This window comes from Diceros bicornis, chromosome 2 (genome assembly GCF_020826845.1).
Source record: "Diceros bicornis minor isolate mBicDic1 chromosome 2, mDicBic1.mat.cur, whole genome shotgun sequence".
Classification (NCBI taxonomy): Eukaryota; Metazoa; Chordata; class Mammalia; order Perissodactyla; family Rhinocerotidae; genus Diceros; species Diceros bicornis.
Window position 1 is genome coordinate 39773005 of NC_080741.1, and position 25594 is coordinate 39798598.

The 25594-nt window shown below is 45.8% G+C and overlaps 1 protein-coding gene across 1 annotated transcript in view; it reads right to left on the reverse strand.

Moving 5' to 3' along the window:
- Nucleotides 1-5721: 5721 nt before the first annotated feature.
- DCLK3 (doublecortin like kinase 3) overlaps nt 5722-25594 on the reverse strand; it is a 47548-nt gene continuing 27675 nt past the window's right edge. The window contains exons 3-5 of the mRNA XM_058554816.1: nt 11881-12013; nt 8584-8751; nt 5722-6343 (exon numbers count right to left, since the gene is read on the reverse strand). Coding sequence (XP_058410799.1) covers nt 6150-6343; nt 8584-8751; nt 11881-12013 — 495 coding nt within the window. The 3' untranslated portion in view covers nt 5722-6149. The remainder of the gene's footprint in view (nt 6344-8583; nt 8752-11880; nt 12014-25594) is intronic.

The window sequence follows — 25594 nt, forward strand, 5'->3', positions numbered from 1 at the left end:
CATTTTTCCGGTTTCTTTCTCCAAAGAGCATCTAGTCTCTCTGGGCCATTTAAAAGCTGTCACCAAAACGGTTCACTTCCAGGGATTCCATGTGCCTCTGACACCACACATCTGTGGAAATAGTTTGCCAACCACAGCAAGGGACAATCCCAGCCGGAGAATAACTTAACAGCATCCAGGGGCAAGCTCCAAATGCCACAACCCCCATTGTAACTCCACAATCCTCGTTGTAGTTCAATGAAGAACGCTAAACTCTCTCCAGAGCTACTTTGATCGAGTTTTTTGTCATCTTTGTCATCTTTACAATGCCCCTGCCCTGCCCCCATGATTCTGGGGTACAGAAGGGAAATCTCAGTCTAGTGCAAATAGGACAAGTGTAGTAGCTCCACTTTTCCCGACCTCACGGCAACACCGTGCTTGTCTGCCTTGAATCCTGGAGGTCCTGACTCCCAGGTTACCCATGTGCAGCAGTACGCCACAGTATCCCGTCAGCCACGCCAGAGGCTACCAGCAATAGCTGCTACAGGTGCCCACAGCTTGCTCTGACTCTCTGCTTAAAGGCATCCCCAGCTACAGAAGCTTTAGATGAAAACAAGCCAGAGTGGCAGGGAGTTAACACACCAGGAAAATCCCTCCACCAATGAAGGAGGGGAGTTCGTGCACAAAGCCCCAGCTTTCTTGCCTGGAAGTGGGATGATTCTGAGGTGTACTCTACACAGTGTCTCAGAGGGCTCCGAGTGGGAGAAAGCCTCGGTTGCCCAGCGGTCTCCCTGCATGAATGCACCATTTCTTGCCTTTCCTCCCTTCCTGGACTCATGTGCCCACTCTCTCACCGCATTTCCTGGGATTGCCTCCCAAAGAAACTATCCACTCAAGTCCTTGTCTCAGGGTCTGCTTTGGGAACACCATGTCCCCAGAACTGTCCCAGGTGGGCTTAGCTTCCTCGCCTCCCGGCCAGTAGCATCCAGCACTGCCTGCTTGAGCTTCCCTCCACTTCCCAGCACAGCTCCAGGGTGGAGCCCAGTTACTCACACAGGCCCTGAAAGTCTTGCTGACATGCTGGAACTAATTCTAATCTCCCCCTTGGAATAAAGGAAATCATAATTAATTCTGCAACCCCTCTCTGAGTTTGCTGGTCCCTGGATTATACGACCCACCACAGCATCCCCAAAGTCACCAGGGCCCACTCACTCAGGAGCCTTGGAACCAGAGCCATTCTGTGCCCTGGTCCCCTGGGATTGGCCTCAGCCTGGAAGAGCCAAGCATTAGGGGGTCCATTCCAGGTATGGAGGGGCCCAGGGAAGAGAGGCTGGAGAAGGTCCCCCAGGTGCAGCTGCCTCCTGCTGATATTAAATGGATGTGAGAAATTCACAGGTTGGTTTCCCTGGGAAGCAGACTCTGAGAGCAAGATCTGTGTGCAGAAAGTTTACTGGGGACTGTTCTCAGAATTGACATCTGTTGGGGAAGGAGGTATAAATTACACAGGACTGGGTAGAAGAAGTGACTTGTGTTATAGTTGAAGCAAAGGCCTTGTTTGGTCTCATAAGGAGATATCGGATGGCCTGCAGAGCTGCCCAAGGTGAAGCAAGAAGCCCAGAACTTTGTAACCCACATGGACCAGACATTGGATGTGAGCTGCCCCAGACATGCCTGAATAAGTGTAAGGAGACTCAATTCAGCCAAAAGCAAGTCCAAGAGAGCAGGTGCTTCAGTCCTGGAGCAGAACTCTATAAGGCAACCACAGCATCCGTCACATCAAGGTTATGAGTTTTCAGGGGGAGAAATGAACAGAAACTCCTCTGCCGCCTGGAGCAGATGAGGAATACAGAGCAACTATCCCATGATAACTCGAGAAGAGTTGGAGCTGAGCCCTAAGGAAAGAACGCAAGTCACTTGACACTCACTCCTGGAGCTTCTGCACTGGAGGCGTCTCCCCTGGAAGGACGAACCAGGGCTCTTAAGCCATCTCCAGACTCACCATCAACTCCCAAACAACCTGCAGGTGAGAGGGTTGCATGAGATGCCCCAGGTCCCACAGTACCAGCCACTAGTTTCAAACAACCTTTAGCTTTCATGAAGCAGGACTGGGAGGGAGTTAATGGAGGCTCTGGATAAACACCTCTGTTACAGAAAGTCTGTTTGGAATCCCTCATCCACAGGGAGATCTGGCCCTGCAGGAGCAGAAGCAGAGCAGAGGCTGGGAACTAAAGAGATGGTGCCACTCTATGCACTGGGGTCCATACTGGCAGATGGCATTTTTGGTAAGCCAAGTGACAATGGGCAAGGCAGATCACTTCTCTGAGCCTCAGTCTCCCCATCTGTAAAGTGAGGCTGAGAATCATACTTCCTGGCGCCATTGTTTTAAGGTGGAAATGAAATACTTACAGGAGTTCACTCCAAGAGCTATAAAGTGCTACACAATTGCTAAAGTTTAGAAAGCAGCTTCAGTGTTGTTACTGTTCGATTATGTCCAGATAGTAACATTTTAGTAATTAAAAAACAAAACCATGTGGGAAACCATGAGGGAAAAGAGGAAACTTGCACAGCTCTTTGTAAGAAGATAAATTAATTCAAAATAAAGTTGGCAATATCTGGTCAAGTTGCAATTTTTCTATGTCTAAGAGGAATTCTCCCATATGTGCACAAGGAAATGCGTGTAGGATGGCAAATTCAACATGTTTGTAAAAATAAAGAATTAGTGGAAAACAACCTTAATGCCCATCAGGAAGGACACTAAGGAAGTTAAGTGGATAGATTCAAGCAACACTGAGGAAGTGAACCAATGGGGATGGGCTGGATGTGAGGTGGGGGACAGAGGTATCAGAGCTGGGGGACCGGAGGTATCAAGGATGATGCCTGTGTTTTGAACTTGCTCAGCAGAACCATTCCATGAGATAGAGAGCAATGGAGAAGGGCCAGGTTTGGGGGTGATGATTGCACCTTCTACCCTAGAGGAACTTCTGATGCTTACACATGGATGCGTCACGTATCTCATATGGCCAATTGGAAACATGGTCTGAGCTTAAAGGAGAAGCCTGGGCTTGACACATAAATGGGGAGAAGGAGGAAGAGGATCATCTGCAAATAGGTAGTGAGTGTAGGTGCAAGTGCCAAGGGAGAGTAGAGGGTAAAATAAGAGGATCTAGGACTGGTCTTGAAGGAACTGCATGTAAATTTTTTAATAACTTTATTGATGTATAATTGACACACAATAAACTTTTAATGAACAATTAAAAGTGTACAATTTGATAAGTTTTGACATATATACACCCATGGATCCATTATTACATTCAAGATAATGAATATATCCATCACCTCCGAAGTTACCTGGTGTTCCTTTGTAATCCCTCGCTCCCTCCCTCCTCTCCCCAGGCAACCCCTGATCTGCTTTCCGTCACTATAGATTATTTTACGTTTTCTAGAATTATATAAAAATGGAATCATATAGAATGTAATCTTTTTTGGTCTGTCTTCTTTCATTCAGTCTAATTATTTTTAGTTTCATCCATGTTGTTACATGTATCAAGAGTTCATTCCTTTTTATTGCTGAATAGTATTCACTGTGTGGACGTACCACAATTTGTTTATACATTCACCAATTTATAGACATTCAGATTGTTTACACTTTTGGGCTACAAGTAAAGCACCTATGAATATTTGTGTATAAGTCTTTGTGTGGACATATATATTTCAATTTCTCTTGTAAATACCTAGGAGTGATATGGCTGGATCATATGGTAGGTATACGTTTAACTTTGAAAGGAACTGCCAAATTGTACTCCAAAGGGGGAGTACCATTTTGCATCCCCACCAGCAATGCACAAGAGTTCCAGTTGCTCCAAATCCTTGCCAATACTTGGTTATGGTCAGTCTTTTCATTGCAGCCATTAAATTTTATCCATTCTCATAAGCAGATATTCTTATTTCATTGTGGTTTTAATTTGCATTTCCCTAGTGACTAATGATGGAACTACAACTTTTAGCAACTGGAAGAAGACTGAACCTGTACAGGAGACCCAAAGGAGTAGACAGAGATACAGGAGGAAAACCAGAAAAACATGGCATCCCAGTCAACAGGAGAAATGACTCAAAGAGAGAGTGAGTGGTCAGTAGAATCAGACGATGCTAATACGAGGACTGAAAATTCTCTTTTGGATTTAGTGCCTTTGGCGACTTTATCAAAAGATATTCCAACAGCAATTGATTCCAGCCTCCAGCCTCTTTCCGCATTTCCAGAATGAGTCTCATTGTACTGCCCGCTGGGCAGCACCCTCTCCTCGGGTGTCTGGGTCCCAGCTCCACAGAGCCCATCCTGGGAGCCCCTGAGGTGAAAGCACCAGCTGGTACCTCTTTGCAGCAGTTCCAAGTTTCTGGGGGTGTCACAGTCTCTGTTCGCTGGGAAGCCAACTCTGAGACTGAGATTAGCATACAAAAGGTTTATTGGGGAGTGGACCCAGGATCATCACCTCTAGAAGAGAAGAGAAAGAAGCAGGACTGGGTGAGGGAGAAGTTGGGCTGCAATGCAGTCTCAACCCAGGGCTCAGCCAACCCTCAAACGGAGCCCTGAAGCTGGGACGGCCCTTCAGCATTGTCCTCACTGGGGGTAAAGGGACCAAGCCTTCGTACTCTACATGAACCAATTATTGGATGCAGCCTACCCCAGGAGGGAGGTGTGATCCTGGGTGAGGTGACTCGTCCCAGTTAAGTGCAATTCCCATAGATGGTGACTACTGATGGCTGTCAGCCAGTAGCATCCCGGGAGCTTATTCCTGTCAGTCTTGAAGGGGAATCTGGGTGGCACACTTAGCGTCCACTGCAAGACATTTCTCCTCCAAGCTTCTGGGTTCTAATCACCCCAACCTCTCCCCTTGGCTCTCCACCTAGAATGGGAAGCCACTTCCTGCGGTTACTCTCTCTCAATTCCTTCAGAGCCTCCTTTGTGCTTTTGCTTTCTCCAACATCTGTTTCAGCAGTTCCTTATACCAAACTCTCTCGTGCTGTTCCTGTTTTCCTGACTGATACTCCCCTCCACCCAGATGCCCCCAACACTGTTAGGGAAGGGAGGGGGGTGGTGAGAAACCCACACTGTTGACTCTGTGTCCTATTGACCAGGTTACACATAACTCAGAAAGGTCAATTTGGGAACTATCAGGATTATGTTTTGCTTTCAGCTCAGGCATACTCCCAGAGTCATCTGCAAAAATCAATGTTTCAGTACAGAAATCTGGAATGAGGTCATCAGTGAACAGGCATCATGAGCCCTCCGCGTGTCTGCCCTGCAGGTGGGAACAGGCCTGAACTCTCGGAGCTCCTTAGAGCCTGAGTGTAATCCACTTACTGCATTTCTGACATTTTAACGCACTAAATGGCTCCCTCGTGATCTGAAAATGTTCACACAATCACAGCCAGAGTGCCTGACTAGATGTAGAAGTGACGAAGACTCAGGGATAATCGGTTGAAAAGCAATATAAATGGGGCAAGAATGAATCGATGATTTTTTTCTTTCCATTTTTCAGACTGCACCAAATCTGATATTCAGTAAGACTAAAATGCTAGAGATCAAGACCAGCACATCCTAAATAAACAGATCTTGCCAGCTAATAAAGTGTCCTTCACAACATTTACATGTAGTCATGTTGGCTTCAGGAGGCACGTCTGAACCATAATTCCCTGGCTTCATCAGCAGCATTAAGAAGTAATCAGAATACGACCCACTTCAGTCATTCAGAGCACATTTTATTAACATAGAAAGATCACGATTTGCCCTATTAATCTCACAGGGGGAGTTTAGACCCTGGGAAGCACCACTCATGTCGTATACCATGAACTTGATTACAAGGAGGAAGCAAAACACACTATTATTACTAAAAATTCCTTGCTAATAACAAGTCTCTCCCCCCCCAAAAAAATGTATTAAAGGCTTCAAATATACAAATCTAAAAATATGTTACAACATTTAACATTAAGACTCAAGTTTATTTTTTCAAATATGCTTTAAAATATACTGAGTGTCTCTCCTTCCCCTGATTTTCCAATTACGTGAAGAAGCCCTTTTCATTGTTTTTCTCCTAGACTTCTCTCCTGTTCTCTGTCCTTGAGCAGAACAGGGTCGGGGCGGGGAGTTGCTGAACAGGTGCCCAAGGCGGTGACTACGATGGCTGCTCTGCAGCCCGCTTGTGCTGGCTCCGGAAGTGGCCCTCGCTGCTGGGGGACACCTCCTTTTGTAGGTTTGCTGTGTAGGTCTTTCCAACAGCTTCGATCCAGGGATGCTGAAGAACCTGGTGGGCCGTGTAGCGCTTTTTGGGGTCTACCACCAGCAATCGGCTCACCAGATCTTTGGCAGCTGTTGGAATGAGAGAAGGAGGGGAAAATGAGATGGATGCAGGTGGTTCTGGATGTTTCTTCCCCAGGCATGAAATAAGAACACAAACATCTGTGTCAGCACCGTGGCTACACTAGAGCAGCGCTGTCCAACAGAGCTTTCTGCGATGATGGAAACCTCCTGTAGCTGCACTATCATATTGGGACTACTGAGCATTTGAAATACGGCTAGTGCAACTAAGGCACTGAATTCTTATCGTATTTACTTTCAATTAATTTACATTTAAATTTAAATAGCCACGGGCAGCTAGCAGCTGCTGCGTTGGACAGTGCAGCTGCAGAGGATGTTTCTTCATTTCTCCAGTCGTGGGGCCAGGCCCACCACTAGCACCCACGGCACCCAGCGCAAGAGAACAAATCGAGGCCACATACCAAATGTCTATATATTTTAAATTTGTAAATCAAACTATCAAGTTGTTAAATAAAATATATTCAATTTTCCTTCCTAAGTTGATAAATATGCCTCCATATCGACAAAACTGAAAAACATATGAAAGAAACCTAAGTAGTAAATAGCGCAAATACAAAATGAATTTCATTTTCTGTCCAAGACCATGACTAATTCTAGAGAGAGATGGTGACAACTGGTGGGCCAGGTGGCAGGCGGAGAGGAGAAAACATTTCTCCATGGCTTGCTGGCTCTCCCAGGCCGGCGCTCTGAGCCTCCTCTTCCAATCACTCGAGAATGCACAGGAAAAGAAACACCCACTTTTCTTGCCTTTATTGGGGAATGGATGACTCTTGCTCAAGATCAGCTCCTCACCCACCAATCAGCCCCTCCTCTACACCACTGTCCAGCCACCACTTGAGCATGAAAGCCACAGGATTTCTCCTACCCCACCCAGTTCAAGCAGGGCACATTCTGCCCACAAAGTGCCCCGGTGCCCACCCCCATCAGCATCACTCCCTCAAGCTCCTCAAAGGACTCAGGGGGCAGAAGGCCAGGTTTAAACTGGGAATTCTCAGACCCACATGTACATGTGTGGAGGAGTGAACACCCCACGAACATGTCCACGCTCTCTCTACCCGGCCCCCAGACAGTCGCTCCTTGGCCACCCTATGGCAACTGTGGGGAGAGGCTGGGAAGAGGTCTCACCAGTCTTGGGAGCGGGCCTGGGTCATTTGGGCAAGGAATACTGGGGTCCCAATTAAGTGGTCTAGAAGAGGAGACTGGGGCTTGAGGCAGGGCACATTTCCTTGGCCCCACAGTCTCCTCACTCTGTGGGGAGGGGTGTAACAGAGCAGGACCCCTTAAGACATGGGGCCCAAGGCAGGGGTACCCATGCCCAAATCTAAGATCAGTGCTGCACAGAACTTTCTAAAAGGATTTTTGTCCTTCATTTCCCAAGTTGCCACTGCCTTGATCAGCTCAAGACCCTCACTCTACCTGCAGCAAGCCACCCCTCTCCGTACCTTACTTAGGGCGAAAAAATGATGCTTTTCCCTTCCCTCATCCCCCAACCACAAGTGAGGAGACGGAGTCTAGGGATGAGGGCAGTTCAATAACTAATCTTAGACGACATGTTTAGGGGAAACTGGAGACAAAATAGTTACCACTCCTAGTCTACTTTTTAAGCTAAAGACTCAAAACCCCCAGTTATCCAGTTCACAATTTACCAGGGCAGTGGGTAGTACAGACAAATCAGTAGAAACAAAGGGGAAGATTCCATTTGAAAGGACCAAAAAGGAGGAGGCTCACAAATGCTTCTGCTCCTCTAAAAATAACTGAGAGCCTCCCCCCTCACTTTCCAGAACCCCTGTGCTCCAGGTGTGCCCCCACAGGACCCCTGATTACTCATAAGTAAAAGACACATGTCCAGTCTGTTCATAAACACTTCTCTATATGAGACGGCTTTGATCTTTCCAAATGAGGGTTATACGTTTCTGACATTTTTCAGTTTTGAGGTTCTCTAATTGCCTTAAGGAAAAGTGTTTGGTGACTGCAACTGGTGGTTAGACTTTTTCATTAAATCTCAAAGCAAGTCACATTTTCCGAGCACTACATAAAATCGACACAAAGCCAGCAGGAAATACAGGATGAGGCACGACACGTCGACAGTCCACTTCCATGCCAGGTTCTGTGATGGGCCCTCTGCGTGTCTTCTTACACATCTGACCTAAAATCTGCTTTGCAGTCAGAACCCAGGAGGGGCCCCAGCTCTACATCACTCCTCCCCTGCTGGAGGAAGCCCCAAATCTCACCGTCAGAGATATTGTCCCAGTAAGGGGCCAGGAACTCAAAGCGGCCCAGCTGGATGATGTTGAAGAGCTCGTCCTGGTCCCTCTCTGGGCTGCGGAAGGGGGGAAAGCCACACAGCAGGATGTAGAGGATCACGCCCGCGGCCCACATGTCCACCTCCAGCCCGTAACCTGTGCAACAGAGGCAGGGACACAAGCGAGACTGAGACCCAGCTGGATCAAATGTGATGAGATACTCGGTGGAGAATCGTAGCTCCAGGTCATCGAGGACCTCAGCTCTCAGTAAGCAAGAGCCACTTCCAAACACACAGGTGGGCTTTGCTGCCAACTCCTACAAATGCGGTGGTGTGGTCCACACCAGTGTTACTCAGTTTGGTCCTTGGACCACTGCCACTTTGTGATCCCTTATTACTGGTCTGTGATAAAATATGCACAGAAATTGAAAGCAAACGCTTGGCAACTCTTATAGCAATTTGACACGGCTGTGACATCTGATTGCATGATCAATGGACACATCTCACTAAACAGGTATAGATCAGTTCAGGTGTTGTCAAACACATGTGGTCAGTTGCATGTGGCATGAGCTGCCATTTAGTGACCTGCAGCAGGACATCACATGGATCCACACTGTATTGGAAATTTTAAAACCTGGCCCTTCACCAGGGATAGTTTAAGAGCCCTGGTCTACACCAGCAGCCTCTACTTCCTATTCATTCATTGCTTTCTCTCATTTTAAAAATATTATTGGGCTGGCCCCGTGGCTTAGCGGTTAAGTGCGTGCGCTCCGCTGCTGGCAGCCCGGGTCCGGATCCCGGGCGCGCACCGCTTCTCCCGCCATGCTGAAGCCGCGTCCCACGTGCAGCGACTGGAAGGATGTACAGCTACGACATACGGCTATCTACTGGGGCTTTGGGGGAAAAAATAAATAAATAAAATCTTTGTAAAAAAAAAATATATTATTTACTGGCTCTTTTGTATGACTATAAAAAGACTGATATTACTAGCTGTATTCCCCAAGACTGCACAAACACACATACACACACACATTTATTCTTTCTTTAACAAAATTAGGATCACATTGTACATACTTTATACCCTATTTCATTCACTTAATGTTGTATCATGGCATTTCTTGTAAGAGAATTTCCTGTGAGGAACATAAAAAATATTCTTCAAAAATTAGAAATCATATTTTTTGAAGAATATTTTTTTTAATCATTTTATTTATTTATTTTTCCCCCAAAGCCCCAGTAGATAGTTGTATGTCACAGTTGCACATCCTTCTAGTTGCTGTGTGTGGGACGTGGCCTCAGCATGGCCGGAGAAGCAGTGCGTCGGTGCACGCCTGGGATCCGAACCTGGGCCACCAGCAGCAGAGTGCGAGCACTTAACCACTAAGCCACGGGGCCGGCCCCGAAGAATATTTTTTATTCCCTTTATATAATGAGGCGTCTGTTGTGATTTAAGTTTTCTCTCATTTTTTACAACTGTAAATAATTCTGTGATGAACATCCTTATATATTAAATATTTGTGTCCACCTCTGATTATATTCTTAAAATAACTTTCTAGAAATTAAATGCACAAAGTAATATACAGTAAAGAGTTTTGATACATATTGCCTAATCATCCTCCCAAAAGTTTATAACAGCAGGATATACACTTTTAAACATTTTCTAAATTTTTATCTTTGGAGAAGGAAAACACTTGGCAGCTTTAATTTGGAAGTTAGATATTTGTTATTACGCCCCAGAGCAATGTTGTCAAGACACAAATCAGCAGAAAAATATTAAGGGAATAAGTCACCAATGACCTCTTTCTGACCAATTTAATGGCCTTTCCTCAGTTCTCAACCTCCCACTCTCAGGAGAGTCTGGTTCTGCTGGGCCTCCCCTCTTGTTGAAACCTGCCCCTCGGCCTCAGTGACACGGCACTTTTCTCGTCCTCCTCCTGCTGCAGGTTTCCCTGTCCTCTGCTTCTGCTTCCTTCTCTCATCCCCCAACTCTTGGCCTCCCTCAAGAATCTGTCCTTGGCTGCCCTGCTGGCATCACTAAGGAGCTCATTATCTCGCCTGCTTCGGCTGCCATCTCTGAGTTAGGAGTCTCAAAACCACAAACTCAGCCCAAGGCTTCACCTCCTTGCCCACCAGACAACTCCGTGTGTCCATCCTGATACCTCTACAGAGTCAGTGTGTTCAACATTTAACTCCCCCCATGCCCATCTCCCAAAAGAGCTTTCCTTTCCAACACCTTATTTTAGTCGGTGCTACCACCAATGTGGTGGTTTCCCTAAGAGTTCATGTAGACTATCATGAGCTCTTCTCCTATCCAGTTCATCGATGCCTCCATTAAAATGCCTATGGTTGTTCATTATCTTCCTGTCTCGTTGTCACCACATTACCATGGCTATTATGCTGGCCACGCTGAGTCCAAATTCCTCTACTCGGCCCTCACAATTGCAAGGAATCCAGGCTCAACCTGCTCAACCAACTAAACTTCCCTCTGTATCACTGACGTTATTCTTCTCAACGTGTCTCCCCCCCAACCCCATGCTTATTCTAGTCTCCTCATCTTAGCTTCCCTGATGCTTCTGCTGATGGGAAACTATCTCTCCATTCTCCCCACCACCACCCTAAACCCATCCAGAGCCTTCCCCTATTACACTAGGTTCCTAAACTGATTTCCCCTGGAGTGCCACAGTGGCAAAACAGTCATTTATATATTTGGAGTCATATAATAATAATAATGATTTCCTTTTTATATACTACAGAGTGTGCCACTAAAACAGTTCATTGGATTACCATACAATATACAAACAGGCAATAAATATTATTCATGGAGTGTGAAATGGGACCCCCTTTTCCTTAAAATGCAAGGTTGGTGGAGGAATTTTTAAGCCAATTACCATAAGAACTGCTTTAATTCTTTCCCATGAGAGGCAGCCTTGGGTCAGTGGCACAAACGGCCTTGCTTGCTTGAGTTCCCCACCCAATTCTCCACCATCTTTCATCTCACTGTCCTTCCAACTCACACATACACACACACACACATACACACGCGTGCACACACACACCCCAACCCCTTCTCTGTAATAAGGGCAGCGCTGAGGAGGAAAAAGTTCTCATGCTTTGGTCAGGGAGACTTGTTTCAAATATTTCCACTAAAATCCAAGTGCAAGCTTGGTGCTAACTTGCTGAGATTTTTGACTGCTCCATATTGAAAAATATAAAATATTAAACATTGAAAATAAAACACTTGTTAGTAAGTGAGCTAGAGTCCCACAGAGCACTGTGTAACACTTACCTTTCTCAGAAAGAATTTCAGGAGCTACGTAAGTCGGAGTCCCACACACAGTAAATATAGGTCTCACCACATGCTTTGCAAGGCCAAAATCAGCCAGTTTCAAGGTGGTAGATTTGTCCTCATTTCGCTGAACCTGTAAGAAACCAAAATCCCCAAGCCACCAAAACTGTGGTGAGAACAAAGAAGGAAAACAAGTGTGTCTCATAATGAGACAACAAGTATGCAAGGTCAGGATAAGCAAACAATAAACATCACTTAGCCCAAAACTGACAAACCCAACTTGATCTCAGTGACAGGTGCTCATATTTTCAACTAGAGAATCAGTGAGTTAGGACTTACTATGCTGTCCAATATGGCAGCACCATATTGCCACCGTTGGCTATTTAAATTTAAATTTAATTAAAAATTCAGTTTCTCAGATGCACTAGCCACATCTCAAGTGCTCAATAGCCTTTGGTGGCTAATGGCTACCATATTGGACAGTGCAGATATAGATCATTTCCAACATCACAGAAAGTTCTATTGGGCAGCATGAGTTAGAACAAAGATCAACGATGTTTTGAGCACAGACTAGCTTTAGTGAGGACTAGTACACGCCTGTGGGTTATGCAAAGTCTGGACAGGGGGAAAAAAGAAAGGAAAAAGAACTAGGAATTAAAATGAAGTAGGCAATTTCATGAAGTAGTGGAGGAATGTTAAATACAGACCCTAATTTGGGGGGTGGAGGAGTTAAGAACCAAAAGGACCAGAAGTCTTTCATTCCAATTCTAAGACTTGCAGTGGATGATCTCGGACAAATTTCTTTACTCATCTGAGCAGTTATTTTCTCATTTGTTAAAAGAAGAAGAAGAAGGGGTGATAATTTCCAGCAAATAGGGTTATGTCAGGAGTTCCATTCAATGTCTGTAATCTACCCAGCAAAGTGTTAGCCCTAAGTGACCAACAGTCCCAGATTGCCTGGGAATGAGGGGGTTCCCAGGACAAGGGACTTTCATTTTTAAAACTAGGACAGTCTTGGGCAAACCAGGATGAGGTGGTCATCCTAGTTTGGATGCAATACAAAAAAATTAATGCCACTGAACTGAAATTTATTCCTTTGTATTGGAACTGACAAGCTGGGTTCTAACTGTTAACATTTTTGCATAAAGGTGAAAGAAATTATCTCTGATTCTTCCTTTAGACTCCCACTTCCACCAGCTTTTAGAATTTGTCATTTTTTAAAAAAGACAGCTACCCTTACACTGAAATGAATATGGAGGATCGACTGCTCTCTTTTGTCCTCATCAAAACATATCCCACCTGAGCCTCATTCCTTCAAACAAGTCCAGGTAACTGGCTTTCTGGCTTTCTGATCTCTGGTAAACCAATTCCCACTGCCAAGTCAACCTGCCCTGCCCTCCTTCCCCCTCAAGGTGTCTGCATGCTACATGATGACTGTTAGGAAAAGTTGAGTCTTAACCTAAAAGAAATGAATCTCAAGAAGTGACCTTAGCAAGTATTTAGATCACCATGCAAGAAATAAAATTAAAGATATGTTATATTTCACATAAAAAAAGAAACAAAGAAACAATGAGGGGGCAAAGCTAGCATATCTTGCAGCAAGTAAAAGACGCATTGGTGCTATGCAGGTGGGTTTCCACTTTGCGGAAAGGTTAAATAATCAGGCACAAATCAAACCTCTGACCTCTTTCAATACTCGTTGGTACCCAAACGAGTAAGGTAGAAGGGCAACCCAGTAGGAGGTTCGGCCTCCAAACATCAGAGAATGTGAAGACTCAGAGCAGCTGCCTCCCCCATATGAGTTTCACCTTGACAGAAGTTTCAGGAAAATAAGAAATAAAGGCACAACCAAAGGGTTCTCACGGCCCCGCAATCCCAGGATGTAGGAAGGTATGCACACCTGGGTGATACCCGCCTGCTTCCAACTCTGGCTGAAGCAGCTCTGGGCCTGAGCTGGCCCTGCTCTGAGCTATCCCAGGCAGCCGCACCTTGCAGCTGGTCTGTGTACACTCGGAAGATGCTGGGTCCACACCAGGAGGGTGTTCTGAGCCCTTTTAGCAGCCTTGCCACCCAACCGTCACTCTGACCTCATTTGGTCACAGAAAGCAGCCAGCACAATCTCTAAACAGGGAGCTCTGAATGAAAGAGGGTGCCAAGTGTGGCATCGTTTCCTCCCTCAGTGTCGTCTGCCTCTTGGGAAACGTGCAGCCCACTCAAGACCTGTTGTCACATCCTGCCTGGCCCCTTTCTTCCCAATATAAAGGACAAAGCTTGGGGTAGTCAAGGGTCTCAGGCCCAGAGGGGAATTTACCCATAAGAGGGCAGAGAGAACAGTGGAATCTAAAAAAAATAAATAAATAAAAAATTCAAACTCACAGAAACAAATAGTAGAATGGTGGCTGCCAGGGGATGGGGGTGGGGGACATGAGGCGATGTTGGTCAAAGGGTACAAACCTTCACTTATAAGATGAGTAATTTCTGGAGATCTAATGTACAGCATGGTGACTGTAGTTAATAATTCTGTATTATATACTTAAAATTTGCTAAGAGAGTAGATCTTAAGCATTCTCACCAAAAAAAAAAAAGGTAACTATATGAGGCAATGGATGTGTGAATTAACTTGATTGTGGGAATCCTTTCACAATGTATACATATAGCAAATCATCATGTTGTACACCTAAATATATTACAATTTTATTCGTCAATTATACCTCAATAAAGCTGTAGGAGGAAGGAAATTAATGCAGTTTTAATTAAAACATAAATTTTGTTAAATATAAGATTAAATAAATTTATATTTTAGTTTTTTTCAAGGTAAGTTCTCTATAAAACATTTATTTTCCATTTAAAAAACAAAACAAAAAATAACCATTTACGGCCTCAATTGATGTCTTTATCTTGAAACCCAGACAGCCAGCCAGTGCTCTGGGGACCTTGGTCACACAGCAGAAATGCCCCCAGAGACTCTGTACTGCCTGAGGGATTCATGGCAAAAGCCCTTTTTGTAACAACATGGTAAAATTTAGGGTGGAGAATGACCGGCTCTGCCCCCTCCTAGCAGAGGTTTGCCTCTGGTCCACTTGCCTCTGGTTCTCTTGGGGACCTCTGGAGAGGCCTCCTCGCATCCTGCAACAGAAATAACCCTTTTCTGGAAGATTCAGCATCATGTAACAGTTACAAGCACAGACTCTAAAAGCCAACTATCAGGTATCAAACCCCAGCTCACCATTTACTATGCACTGGTCAAGTAACTTGTCCTCTCTGTGCCTCCACTTCCTCATCTGTAAAACGCGGATGTGATGATCTAATGGGACCATGCTGAGAATTAAATGAATTAACATTTGTCATGTGTTATAAACAGTGCCTGGCACCTAAGAAGCACAACACAAGTGTTTGTTAAGTAAACCGCATTATTTTAGCCACCATAACAGTTCACCTCTGAAAAGCAGGACTGACTTTAGGCAAAATGAGAAGTACAGGAAGTCAGCCTTGATATCTTCCTGCTCCCTTTTAGGATTTCCTCATCCAAACCGAAGGCCCCCTGATCAGGCACGGCCTAGTCCATCCCCTCCTGCCAAAGCTCCATCCCTGTCCCTAACACCTACCTGCCCCACCTCTCATCATAGAGGCTGAATGTTCAGGCCAAAGGTGAACTGGGCAGTTAATTACAGCACTATGACAAAACTGACTGGGATGAGCCTGGGTGATATCACCCAAGAATAAACTCTTTGGGGCCACCAGGGCTATGGGAGAAATTATCAACCTGTCTGCAGGCATATGCCCTCACATCTCTACTGGAACAAGGGCAAAGTTTCCCAACGTCTCTACCAATGCTTGGGGGGCAGTAGGGTAGTAGGGAGGACTCTGGTTTTCCCTGTGCCCCAGCAGAGCCATGGATACAGCAACACTAGAAAATGGAGAGCAGGCAGCCACTCGCCAGTCTCCCCAGATAAGAATAAGTTCTCCAAACCCTCATACACTGCTGGTGGGAATCTATACTGGTGCAGCCACTATGGAAAACAGTATGGAGATTTCTCAAAAAATTAAAAATAGAGATGCCCTATGACCCAGCCATCCCATTACTGGGAATCTATCCGACGAACCTGAAATCAACAATCCAAAGAGGCTTATGCACCCCTATGTTCATTGCATCATTATTCACCATAGCCAAGAAGTGGAAGCAACCTAAGTGTCCCTCGACTGACGACTGGATTAAGAAAATGTGGTGTATATATACAGTGGAATACTGCTCAGCCATAAAAAAAGACAAAATTGTCCCATTTGCAACAACATGGATGGGCCTGGAGCGTATTATGTTAAGTGAAATAAGCCAGAAAGAGAAAGACAAACACTGTATGATCTCACTCATATGTGGAATATAAACCAACACATGGACAGGGAAAACTGTACTGTGGTTACCAGGGGCAGTGGGGGTGGGGGGTGGGCACAAGGGGTGAAGGGAGTCATATATATGGTGATGGACAAACAAAAATGCACAACCCAAAATTTCACGATGTTAAGAATCATTAAAACATCAATAAAAAAAAAATGAACTGCCACAAGATTTTAGAGCCCTCATATGAGTCTGAAATCAAGATAGTACCAACTACTACATTAAGTGTCTGGGGTTATGGAGACAAGAACAGAAGTAAACTTAATAGATAAACAGTACAACTAAGTCAAAACACAGTCAGTATTAACTTAAGGTGACAGATAATAAAACAGCAACAACAGAGAAAGTAAGCCTCAGGCAAAAAGTAAAGATTAATCTAGTAATTATTAACAACTATTTGGTAATAATTTCTACAATAAAATCATTTCAAAATGTCAAAAAAAAAAAAAGATATATGCACCCCTATGTTCATTGCAGCGTTATTCACAATAGCCAAGACTTGGAAGCAACCTAAGTGTCCATCAACGGATGAATGGATAAAGAAGATGTGATACACACACACACACACACACACACACACACACAATGGAATACTACTCAGCCATAAAAAAAGGTGAAATCATGCCATTTGTGACGACGTGGATGGACCTTGAGGGTGTTATGCTAAGTGAAATAAGTCAGATGCAGAAAGACAATAACCAGGGCCGGCCCCGTGGCTTAGCGGTTAAGTGCGTGTGCTCCACTGCTGGCGGTCCGGGTTCGGATCCCGCACGTGCACCGACACACCGCTTCTCCGGCCACGCTGAGGCCGCGTCCCACATACAGCAGCTAGAAGGATGTGCAGCAATGGCATACAACTATCTACTGGGGCTTTGGGGGGAAAGGAAGGGAGGGAGGGAGACAATAACCATATGACCTCACTCATATATGGAAGATAAACAAATAAACAAACACAGAGATACGGAAAACAGGAGGGAAGGGAACAGGGGGAAGGCAAAAGGGGTAAAGGGGCACATACGTATGGTGACAGATGGCAACTAGACTTTTGGTGGTGAACACAATGCAGTCTATACAGAAATATGATGATGTACACCTGAAATTTATATAATATTATAAACCAATGTGACCTCAATAAAATAGTTTAAAAAAAAAAAGAATAAATTTTCTGAACTTCCTTTGGATCCTGCCAGTGAGCTTACATGTCTGTAAGCAGAATGTGTCTTAATTACTGAGCCTGAGTCACCACCAGGCAATCTAATCAATGTCTCCAGAATTAACCTAACCAAATGGAAAGTCATAGATGTAGAATGACAATGTGATTCCCCTTTGGTCTGCGTGTCGAGACAGACATAGCCAGGAAGGAGACCACGGAAGTAATTATTAGAATAACTTAGACTAGAAAATCTAGTTTGGAAGGGAAGGACAAAAAATAGTGTGGTGCCTAGAGTTTCCAGATGGATCATCTACATTAACCACATTGGCTGCATAATTGCTGAAAAGAATATGTCCCTCACAAATATTTGTAAATATTCCCAACCCAATGATCAGCGTTAAAAGCATTTGGCTGATTTAATACACCAAAATAAAATATGTATTCCTATGAGAACTAACAAACATTCTCTTCCTCACAGAAACCACCCCCCAATTCCAAAACCTGGCTCCACTGAGGCAGTAGCACATTCAACGCGGTGGAAACTCAGCCTTTCATTTTGGAAATTTATTATGTTAAATGTCCAGATGCTGATGGACTCATTTTCAAATACCAAATCTTTTTAAAATTATTCTATGGCCTTTCTGAAATACATTACGCTTCTTCTCGTCTCTTCACGGTTAGCTTTTCTGAGTCTCAGCTCATCCCCGTAGCACCCAGGATAGCAAGAGCAGAACCTGGGGGGCAGTTAAGGTCTGCGGAGTTTGTTCCTTCCAGAAAGTGGCTCCAGACTGCTCAGTGTTTTTCATTCTTCTGTCTCCAGCTTCTGCTGTCAAGAGTTATGTGACATCTTTAGTGCTGTCAGGGTGACTTGAGACTTCTCATGTATTGCACCTACATAAGCAGCTCATTACATCTAAGGCCAGGCACTGACTGCGTGAGTTGTTTTGGTTTGGTTTTTTTTCAACAGGCACCTCACATTCTTGAATTCAGAACAGTTCCTATCTTAATCCTTGAAGTCAAATCAGGGATATCCTCAGGGAATAATTCTTCCTCCTAGAGTCTGTGGGACTTCTGAAACCATCAAATTCTCCACCCAAACAGGGACCTTGTCTAAAACATCCTCCCACAAGGCTAGGGCTCACCGCTGCTTGAGATCTCAAAACGGAAAAGATTCCACAACTTTTTGCAGCAGTCCATCCTAACGTGTACGGAGATTCACCCCTGTGGTGATTCAGAATTCCACTCCCACCCCTGCTTTCCAAATCTGCCCTCTGGGTTACACTGAACAAGGACACACCCCTCCCAGAATTAGGAAACAAGTACCACCACACCCCACCGCCTCTGGCTCCTCATCCAAGGATCCTCCAGCTGATCCTTATAGGACCTGGTCTCCGGACCAGTCACCCTTCCTCGCTCCTTCCCACACCAAGTGCGGCACCTGAACCAGCAGCAGCGGCATCACTTAGGAGCTTGTTAGAGATCTCCATCTGCCCCAGACCCACTGAACAGAACCTGCACCTCTACAAGACCCCAGGGTGACTCCTGTGCGCAGTAAAGTTCTAGATGATCCTCATTTCACTGATGCCTCTTTTAACAAAGAATGCCCAGAAAAGAACCCCACACACCGGGTGTGATCTCATCAGGGCGGTGGACCTCAGGACATTCAGCTGACTGGGCACTGGGTGGCCATCAAGGAAGCCAAAGACTGCAGTAAATGTCCCACTCAATGTCCTTTCCTCAGAAAGCTTTTGTAAGGGGTTAGAACATGCTACCCCAAATTATGCCCCTTTGACATATTGATTATTATGAGAAACAGCAGATTCAGGAAGCACTCTCTGACCTTCCCCTTTCTGCCTAAAAGTAAGACATAAAATTTCCCGTGAGGAAGGTGCCTCTCCCTGTACCAGGAAGGACAGAACTCTAAATCACGCAGACTCTGGCCAGCCCAGAGACCCCTGAGTGAGGAATCCACATAACAAACGGTACTAAACAGCCCTTATCTTCCACTGGATCTGCCCATGTATTGACCTTGCACAGTCTGCCGCCCCTAAAAGCCTAAATCTCTCTTCCTTTGTCTTGTCTTCTCCCTAAAAATTCAGCGCTCTTTGTGAAGATGCTATAGAAGCCCCAAGTTCTAACCCCTTGAGTTACACATCACTAAGTTTCTCCCACATGTATGCAGGCTGCACATGTAAATAAACTCTGTTTTTCTCTTGTTAATCTGTTTTTTGTCAGTTAACTTCCAGGGCCCCAGTCACAGAACTTAGGAGGGTAGAGGAAAAAGGGTTTTGTCCTCCCCTACACCTTCCTGGGTCAGGTCTGGTGGAGGGCCCTCGCATAGCCCCAGGGCACACATCTCACCTTGCCTCACTCCACATCTATATTCTCTCTTCTGCTCTATGTAAGCTCACACGCTGGGTCACGTTCCTTCCGGGGCTCTGCTTTCAGTTGCCGTCTACCTGATAGACGGTTGATTCATTTGCATCCATCACCCCCTTTTCCACCTCCACCAAAGTGCCCTGCTCTGAATCCAGGCAATCTATATTATTTACATAAGCATCCAGATAACATCTGGATGGTCTCAAAGCATCCAGAGGAATCTTTATTTTTCTGAGCAATTAACAGCCCTCTCTCTTTCAATGGTAAAATTTAAATGTGATCGTGCCATTTTCATCACTGACCAGAAGATGGCAGCAGAGTATAAACCAAACAGCAAGCAGGCATCCTAAGAAAAATTCAGATGTGGGTGAGGCATATTTATCTTTGCCAACTACTATTTGTCAACTACTTACTTCATCCTCTATGGTTCCTCCGGCCTTTTCCCTCCAAATTTCCATTTTCAACTGGCTGTGAGGACTGAAATGATCTTAGAAACCAATTTGCATCAAAATGCCAATGCCTAAGATCAATTTACATTTCAATAGCAAAAGATACCGTAATATAAAAAGTGACTGAAAAAATCAGTGGGGACAAAGTTTTCCTTGGGATCTGTCACCTGACAGGCCTTTGACATGCCTTTGGTGTCTACATATCATGCCAGTTCTTTTCTACTTCATTAACATCTCACATTCATTCAACAAGTATTAATTAGATGCCTACAATGGGCCAGGCACTGTTCTAGGTACCAGGAATAGAGTATGAAGGAAGCAGATGAAGTCCTTGCTCTGATGAAGCCTTCTTTCTATTAATAAACAATATTCAAATGAATATGTAATGACGGGTAGTGATAAGTGTTATAAAAAAGTAAAAGAGGGATAAAGAATGTCTTGTCTAGTACAGTCTCCACTAACCACACATGGCTATTTATTTTTAAATAAAATTTAAAGTTTTGTTCCTCAGATACCCAAGGTACCTTTCAAGTGCTCACATAGCTAATTGTTACCCTACCAGGCAGTGCAGAGGTAGGACATTTCCATCATCACAGAAAGTTCTATTGGACAGTGCTGGGATAGACAGTGGCAGGGGTTGGTTTTTGCGTGTGTGCGTGTGTGTGTGTGTGTGTGTGTGAGGAAGATCAGCCCTGAGCTAACATCTGTCACCAATCCTATTTTTTTTTTTTTTTTGCTGAGGAAGACTGGCCTTGGACTAACATCCGTGCCCATCTTCCTCACTTTATATGGGATGCCGCCACAGCATGGCTTGACAAGCGGTGCGTTGCATGCCTGGGATCCGAATCCCTGGCCACTGCAGTGGAGCACGCGCACTCAACCACCATGCCACTGGGCCAGCCCTGCAGGGGTTAGTATTTTTAAAAATGAAGTTAAGGAAGGATTCACTGAGGAGGTAACATTTGAAAAAAGTCAGGGGTGAGCCCTACTAAAATCTGAAAAACAAGTTTTTCAGGTGGAGGCAGTAGCAAGTGCAAAGGCCCAGAGGCATGCTTGGCCCCCTGTAGGAAAAGCAAGGAGGGGCAGGAGTGGAGTGAGTGGAGTGTGAGTGGTTGGAGAGGAGCTTTGAGAGGAAGCCAGAGGCCACATCATGCAGAACCTTCTAGGCCATGGAAATGAACTTGGCCTTTATTCTGAGCATAACAGGAAGCCAATGACAGCTCCGAGCAGAGGAGTCAGAGTCTGATTTACTTTTGGAGAAGATCATTCAGGTTTCTGCGAGGAATATGGCCTTCAGAGGAAGAGGGATGACCAGTGAGGAGGCTACTGCCATAGTCCCAGCAAGAGATGACAGTGGCTTAGTCTTGGGAAGTGCAGGCGAGGTGGAGAGAAGGGTAAAGACAAGACTTGAGAATGGACTGAATGTGACGGATGAGAAAGAAAGGACTAGAGGATGACTCTAAGGTTTCCGACCCAAGCAGCTGGGTTGGTGGTGGCCCCATCTTTCCCATGGAGAAAGTGGTTTCAGTGCAGTTATGGGGATGAGAGCCTGACTGGAGTTTAGGATAGAATGGGACATGGAAAATTGCAAACAGTGAGTATAGACACCTTTCAAGGGTGTGTGTGTGTGTGTGTGTGTGTGTGTGTGTGTGTGAAAGCGATCATAAAAAGGTGGGCAGTAGCTGAAGGGGGATGTGGAGAAAACAAGGGTTTTGTTTCACTCTGCTTTAAGTTGGGGGATGTTACAGTCTGTTCCTGTGATGATGGAGCCATTGTCTGGGTTGGGAAGATCTGGGAGAGGAGCAGCTTCCAGGGGAAGTCAGTTTTCGGCAGCTTGAGTTTGAGATGCTCGTCCCAGGGGACAACTAGGTGGTGATGTGAAATGGGCTGCTCAATATGTCTACCGAATCAGACCCAGGAAACATCTATAGTTCAACATCCATTCCCTCATCAGCGGGGCTGGCCACATCTGAACCAGATGCTGGGTTAAAAGACAGCACATCCCAGCGACTACAACACGGGCACTGAGGTCAGACACACCCAGCCGGGGGACCTTGGCCATTCCCTCAGCGCAGTGTAGCCTCAGTCTCCCCGTGTGCACATGGAAATAACGAGGGCTTCCTCATGGGGTTGATGTGAGAATCTAGGAAAATGTAAAGCACAGAGAGTAGTGACCAACAAGTCGAAATTACGAGACAGTGAAGTTAATGGGTGCTCTAATGAGGCGTGGGCCCTAACGGGTGGGAGCCACGTCACAGCGCATCAAAGTCACAGCGCATCAAAGCGTAGGCAGTGACCAGGGACAATCCTCCCCCGCCACCACCACCCCGGGATATCTGGCCATGTCTGGAGACATTTTTGGTTATCAAAACTAGGGGTGCTCCAGCATCTGTGGGGAGAAGCCAGGATACTGCTAAGCATCCTACAGTGCACAGGACACCCCCACAGCAAAGATTCAGCCCGCCCAAATGCCAATAGTGCCGATGTTGAGAATCCTGGTGTAGAACAACAGAAATAGGGCCATAATCCTCAGGTTCAGGCTAAAATAATCACCCGCTGGTAAAAGAGACAATTAAGGTAACTAGCAGGATATTTCCAAGTAAATACTTGGCCTGAACAGGGATTTCTTCGTATGGAAACACAGAGTATGCTCCTCCCCACTCGCTTCTCAGTCTCCCTGATACTGGACCCCACCCAGCTCCCCCACTCACAAAGGACCAAAGTCCATAGTCAGTGTGGAACTTTCTCAGGAGATACGTCATTTAATCCAAAGTCAAATAACTGAACTGCCGACGTGTATTTTGCAAAAGACTTCAGAACTGGGATTGAAATTACCTGGATCTTTGTTTTAGCTCTGCTTATACCAAATGAGCCAAATGGCCTCAAACTTGACTTTTACTGAGCCTGTTTCACCTACAAACTGAGAGAGGTCTCTAGACTTCCCCAGCAGACCTAACTGACAGTTATGCTACGATCTACCAGGATTTGAAACGCTGCAGCAGTAAAGGATGCCTTTCACCAGTGTTTGCATTCAGGGACAGCAAATAAAAGGTTACGATCAGCCGCTGAGCACCAGTCTAGCAGAGCGCCCAAAGCATGGATGCATCCTGGGTTCCAATTCCTCTTCTCCTTATTTGCTGTGTGACTCTGAGCAAGTGACTCAACTTCTCTGTGCCTTGGTAGGAAATGAATTTTAAAGTCTCTTTGATTCCATCCTTCGCCACCTTGAGTCACTGACATTTGTTAAAACTAAACTTTTACCTGGGGAATACAAGAAACATACCATTATGTAGCCATACCTGAGCACCTGAAAGCTAAACAGCTTTCACCTCCCCCCCACCACTGACTGTGGGTGGAGCTTGATTTGCATGTAACAGACAAACTGACACACAAAATTTGAATTTGAAAAATAGATAAACAAGGGGAGGAGAGTGGCAGGAACCACAAGGTCCTTCTTGACAAAGCCCTTTGAATAAACTTCCCTACCACAAGATTTAGTAACGCTGGACAGTATGGAGATATCGGGAAGGGGAGTCTGCTTGTTCCCCGCCCCAAGCCCCAGACCCACCCACGTGGAAGCCAAGCTCAAAGGGCCTGGTTATCACAGAGGCAGCCACAGCAAAGGAGACCAGCCAGAGGTCAGGGCAGGAGGACGGGGGTCTGTACACAGAATAACAGGTTCACTTCTCCCACCAGAGCAGGGGAAACAAAAGCAGGCCACAAGGAAGGGAAAGCATTTGAGAAACGCTTCATCCCATAGGATCCTGTTGTCTCATAGGCCCAAAAGGTCTTCCCATGAGGTTGGGGGCCCCCAAGAGATCGAGAAGTATTGCCCATGAGGTTTGGGTCATTTGGGAAACAGAGGCCTGGCAGGCACTTCTTGCCTACAGTTTCCTGAAAGCTGTCACCTCCCAGATCTACCCTACACCAGCAGGCCCCCAAAAGTCCTGAAAGAGGACTCTGAAGCATCCCCACGACCCCACAATGGAGAGGGAGAGGAGTGAGGGAGGAGGGGGCAGGCCACCCCAGAAACGGCCCGATGCCTGAGCAGAGGCCCTGCTAGGTCCTGAGCCAGCCCCAGGCTGAGAGGCTGCGGTGACCCAGACAGGGCCCCACGTGGGCAAAGTCTCCACCTCCCTCCCACTCCAGGAAGTCCACTGTCCTCAGTGACCTCAAGAAACAGCGGGCAGGCAGTTTCTACTTTCGTCCCCAAACATTCCCTAAGGGGAGGGGAACAAAAGGCCTGGCCACTGGACACAGTCCCCAAGAAAAAACACAAATAAACATCTCAAAAGTGTCCTATGCTAAGAAAATGTATGTTTTGAAAGTTTCCCAAGCCCACCCACTGTACCTGGTTGAATGGCCAAGGTGAGAATAAAATACAGGCCAACACATAAGCCATAGGGCAGAAAAATGCATTGGCCAAAGAACCTTACCAACCACAGGGCCAGCTGAAACTCAAACAAACAAACATACAAAGCATCTTCCCTGACTGGCTGGCACACAAAGTTAAACAGGCCAACAGGGCCCAACCATCAGGCCCATACATTCCTCAGTCATCGTCTCCCTATGCATCCAGCCGCCCTGTAAGACACAGAAGTCTGCCTAGCCTGAGAGGCAGAGCTGCCCACGCAGTGTGTGCACCCCGTCTCCAAGCACAGGCGGTTCTCAGATCCACGTGGAGTTGTAGGGCAGTCACTGCTGGTGTCTTCCCATGAGTTCCTTCCTTGCCAACAGACCCAGATTCCAGCCCGCCCTTAGGCAACCTGCATCAGGCAAGGCGGCAATCAAGACCCGGCTAAGTCCATCACCGCAACCAATCCTCTGCTCCACAGGAGGCCACATGACCCCTGCTGCCCAACGAGATGGAACAGGAAGTGTGCTGAGCAGCATCCAGTTTAAAAATGGAGACCACCACCCAGAGCCGACCCCTGCTTTTCCTGCCTTTTATGTGAGTGTGACGATGTGATACTTGGAATGTAGCAGACATTTGGGAGCCATGAAGGAAATGGCAAAAACTGCCTGGACGTCTTTGACCTGCTCTGTTAACCATCCCTGGAATTGCCTGTCTCCAGGTTTCTTGTTACCTGACATAAAGAGATGACTTTATTGTCTAACATATATTGACATATATGTTAGAATATGACTGTATGTACACTTTTTATTTCCCTGGAAACTGCTGAAACGGATACTGAGAGCCACTCTCGCTGATACAAACAAAGTCATAACTGGGATGTTTCCTGACAGAAGTCACCCTGAGATTGTTGAGATGAGTTCTATCTCTATAAACATATCTTCTCACTGACTTGATCAATATTGGCCAATGACCTAAAGGCCTGT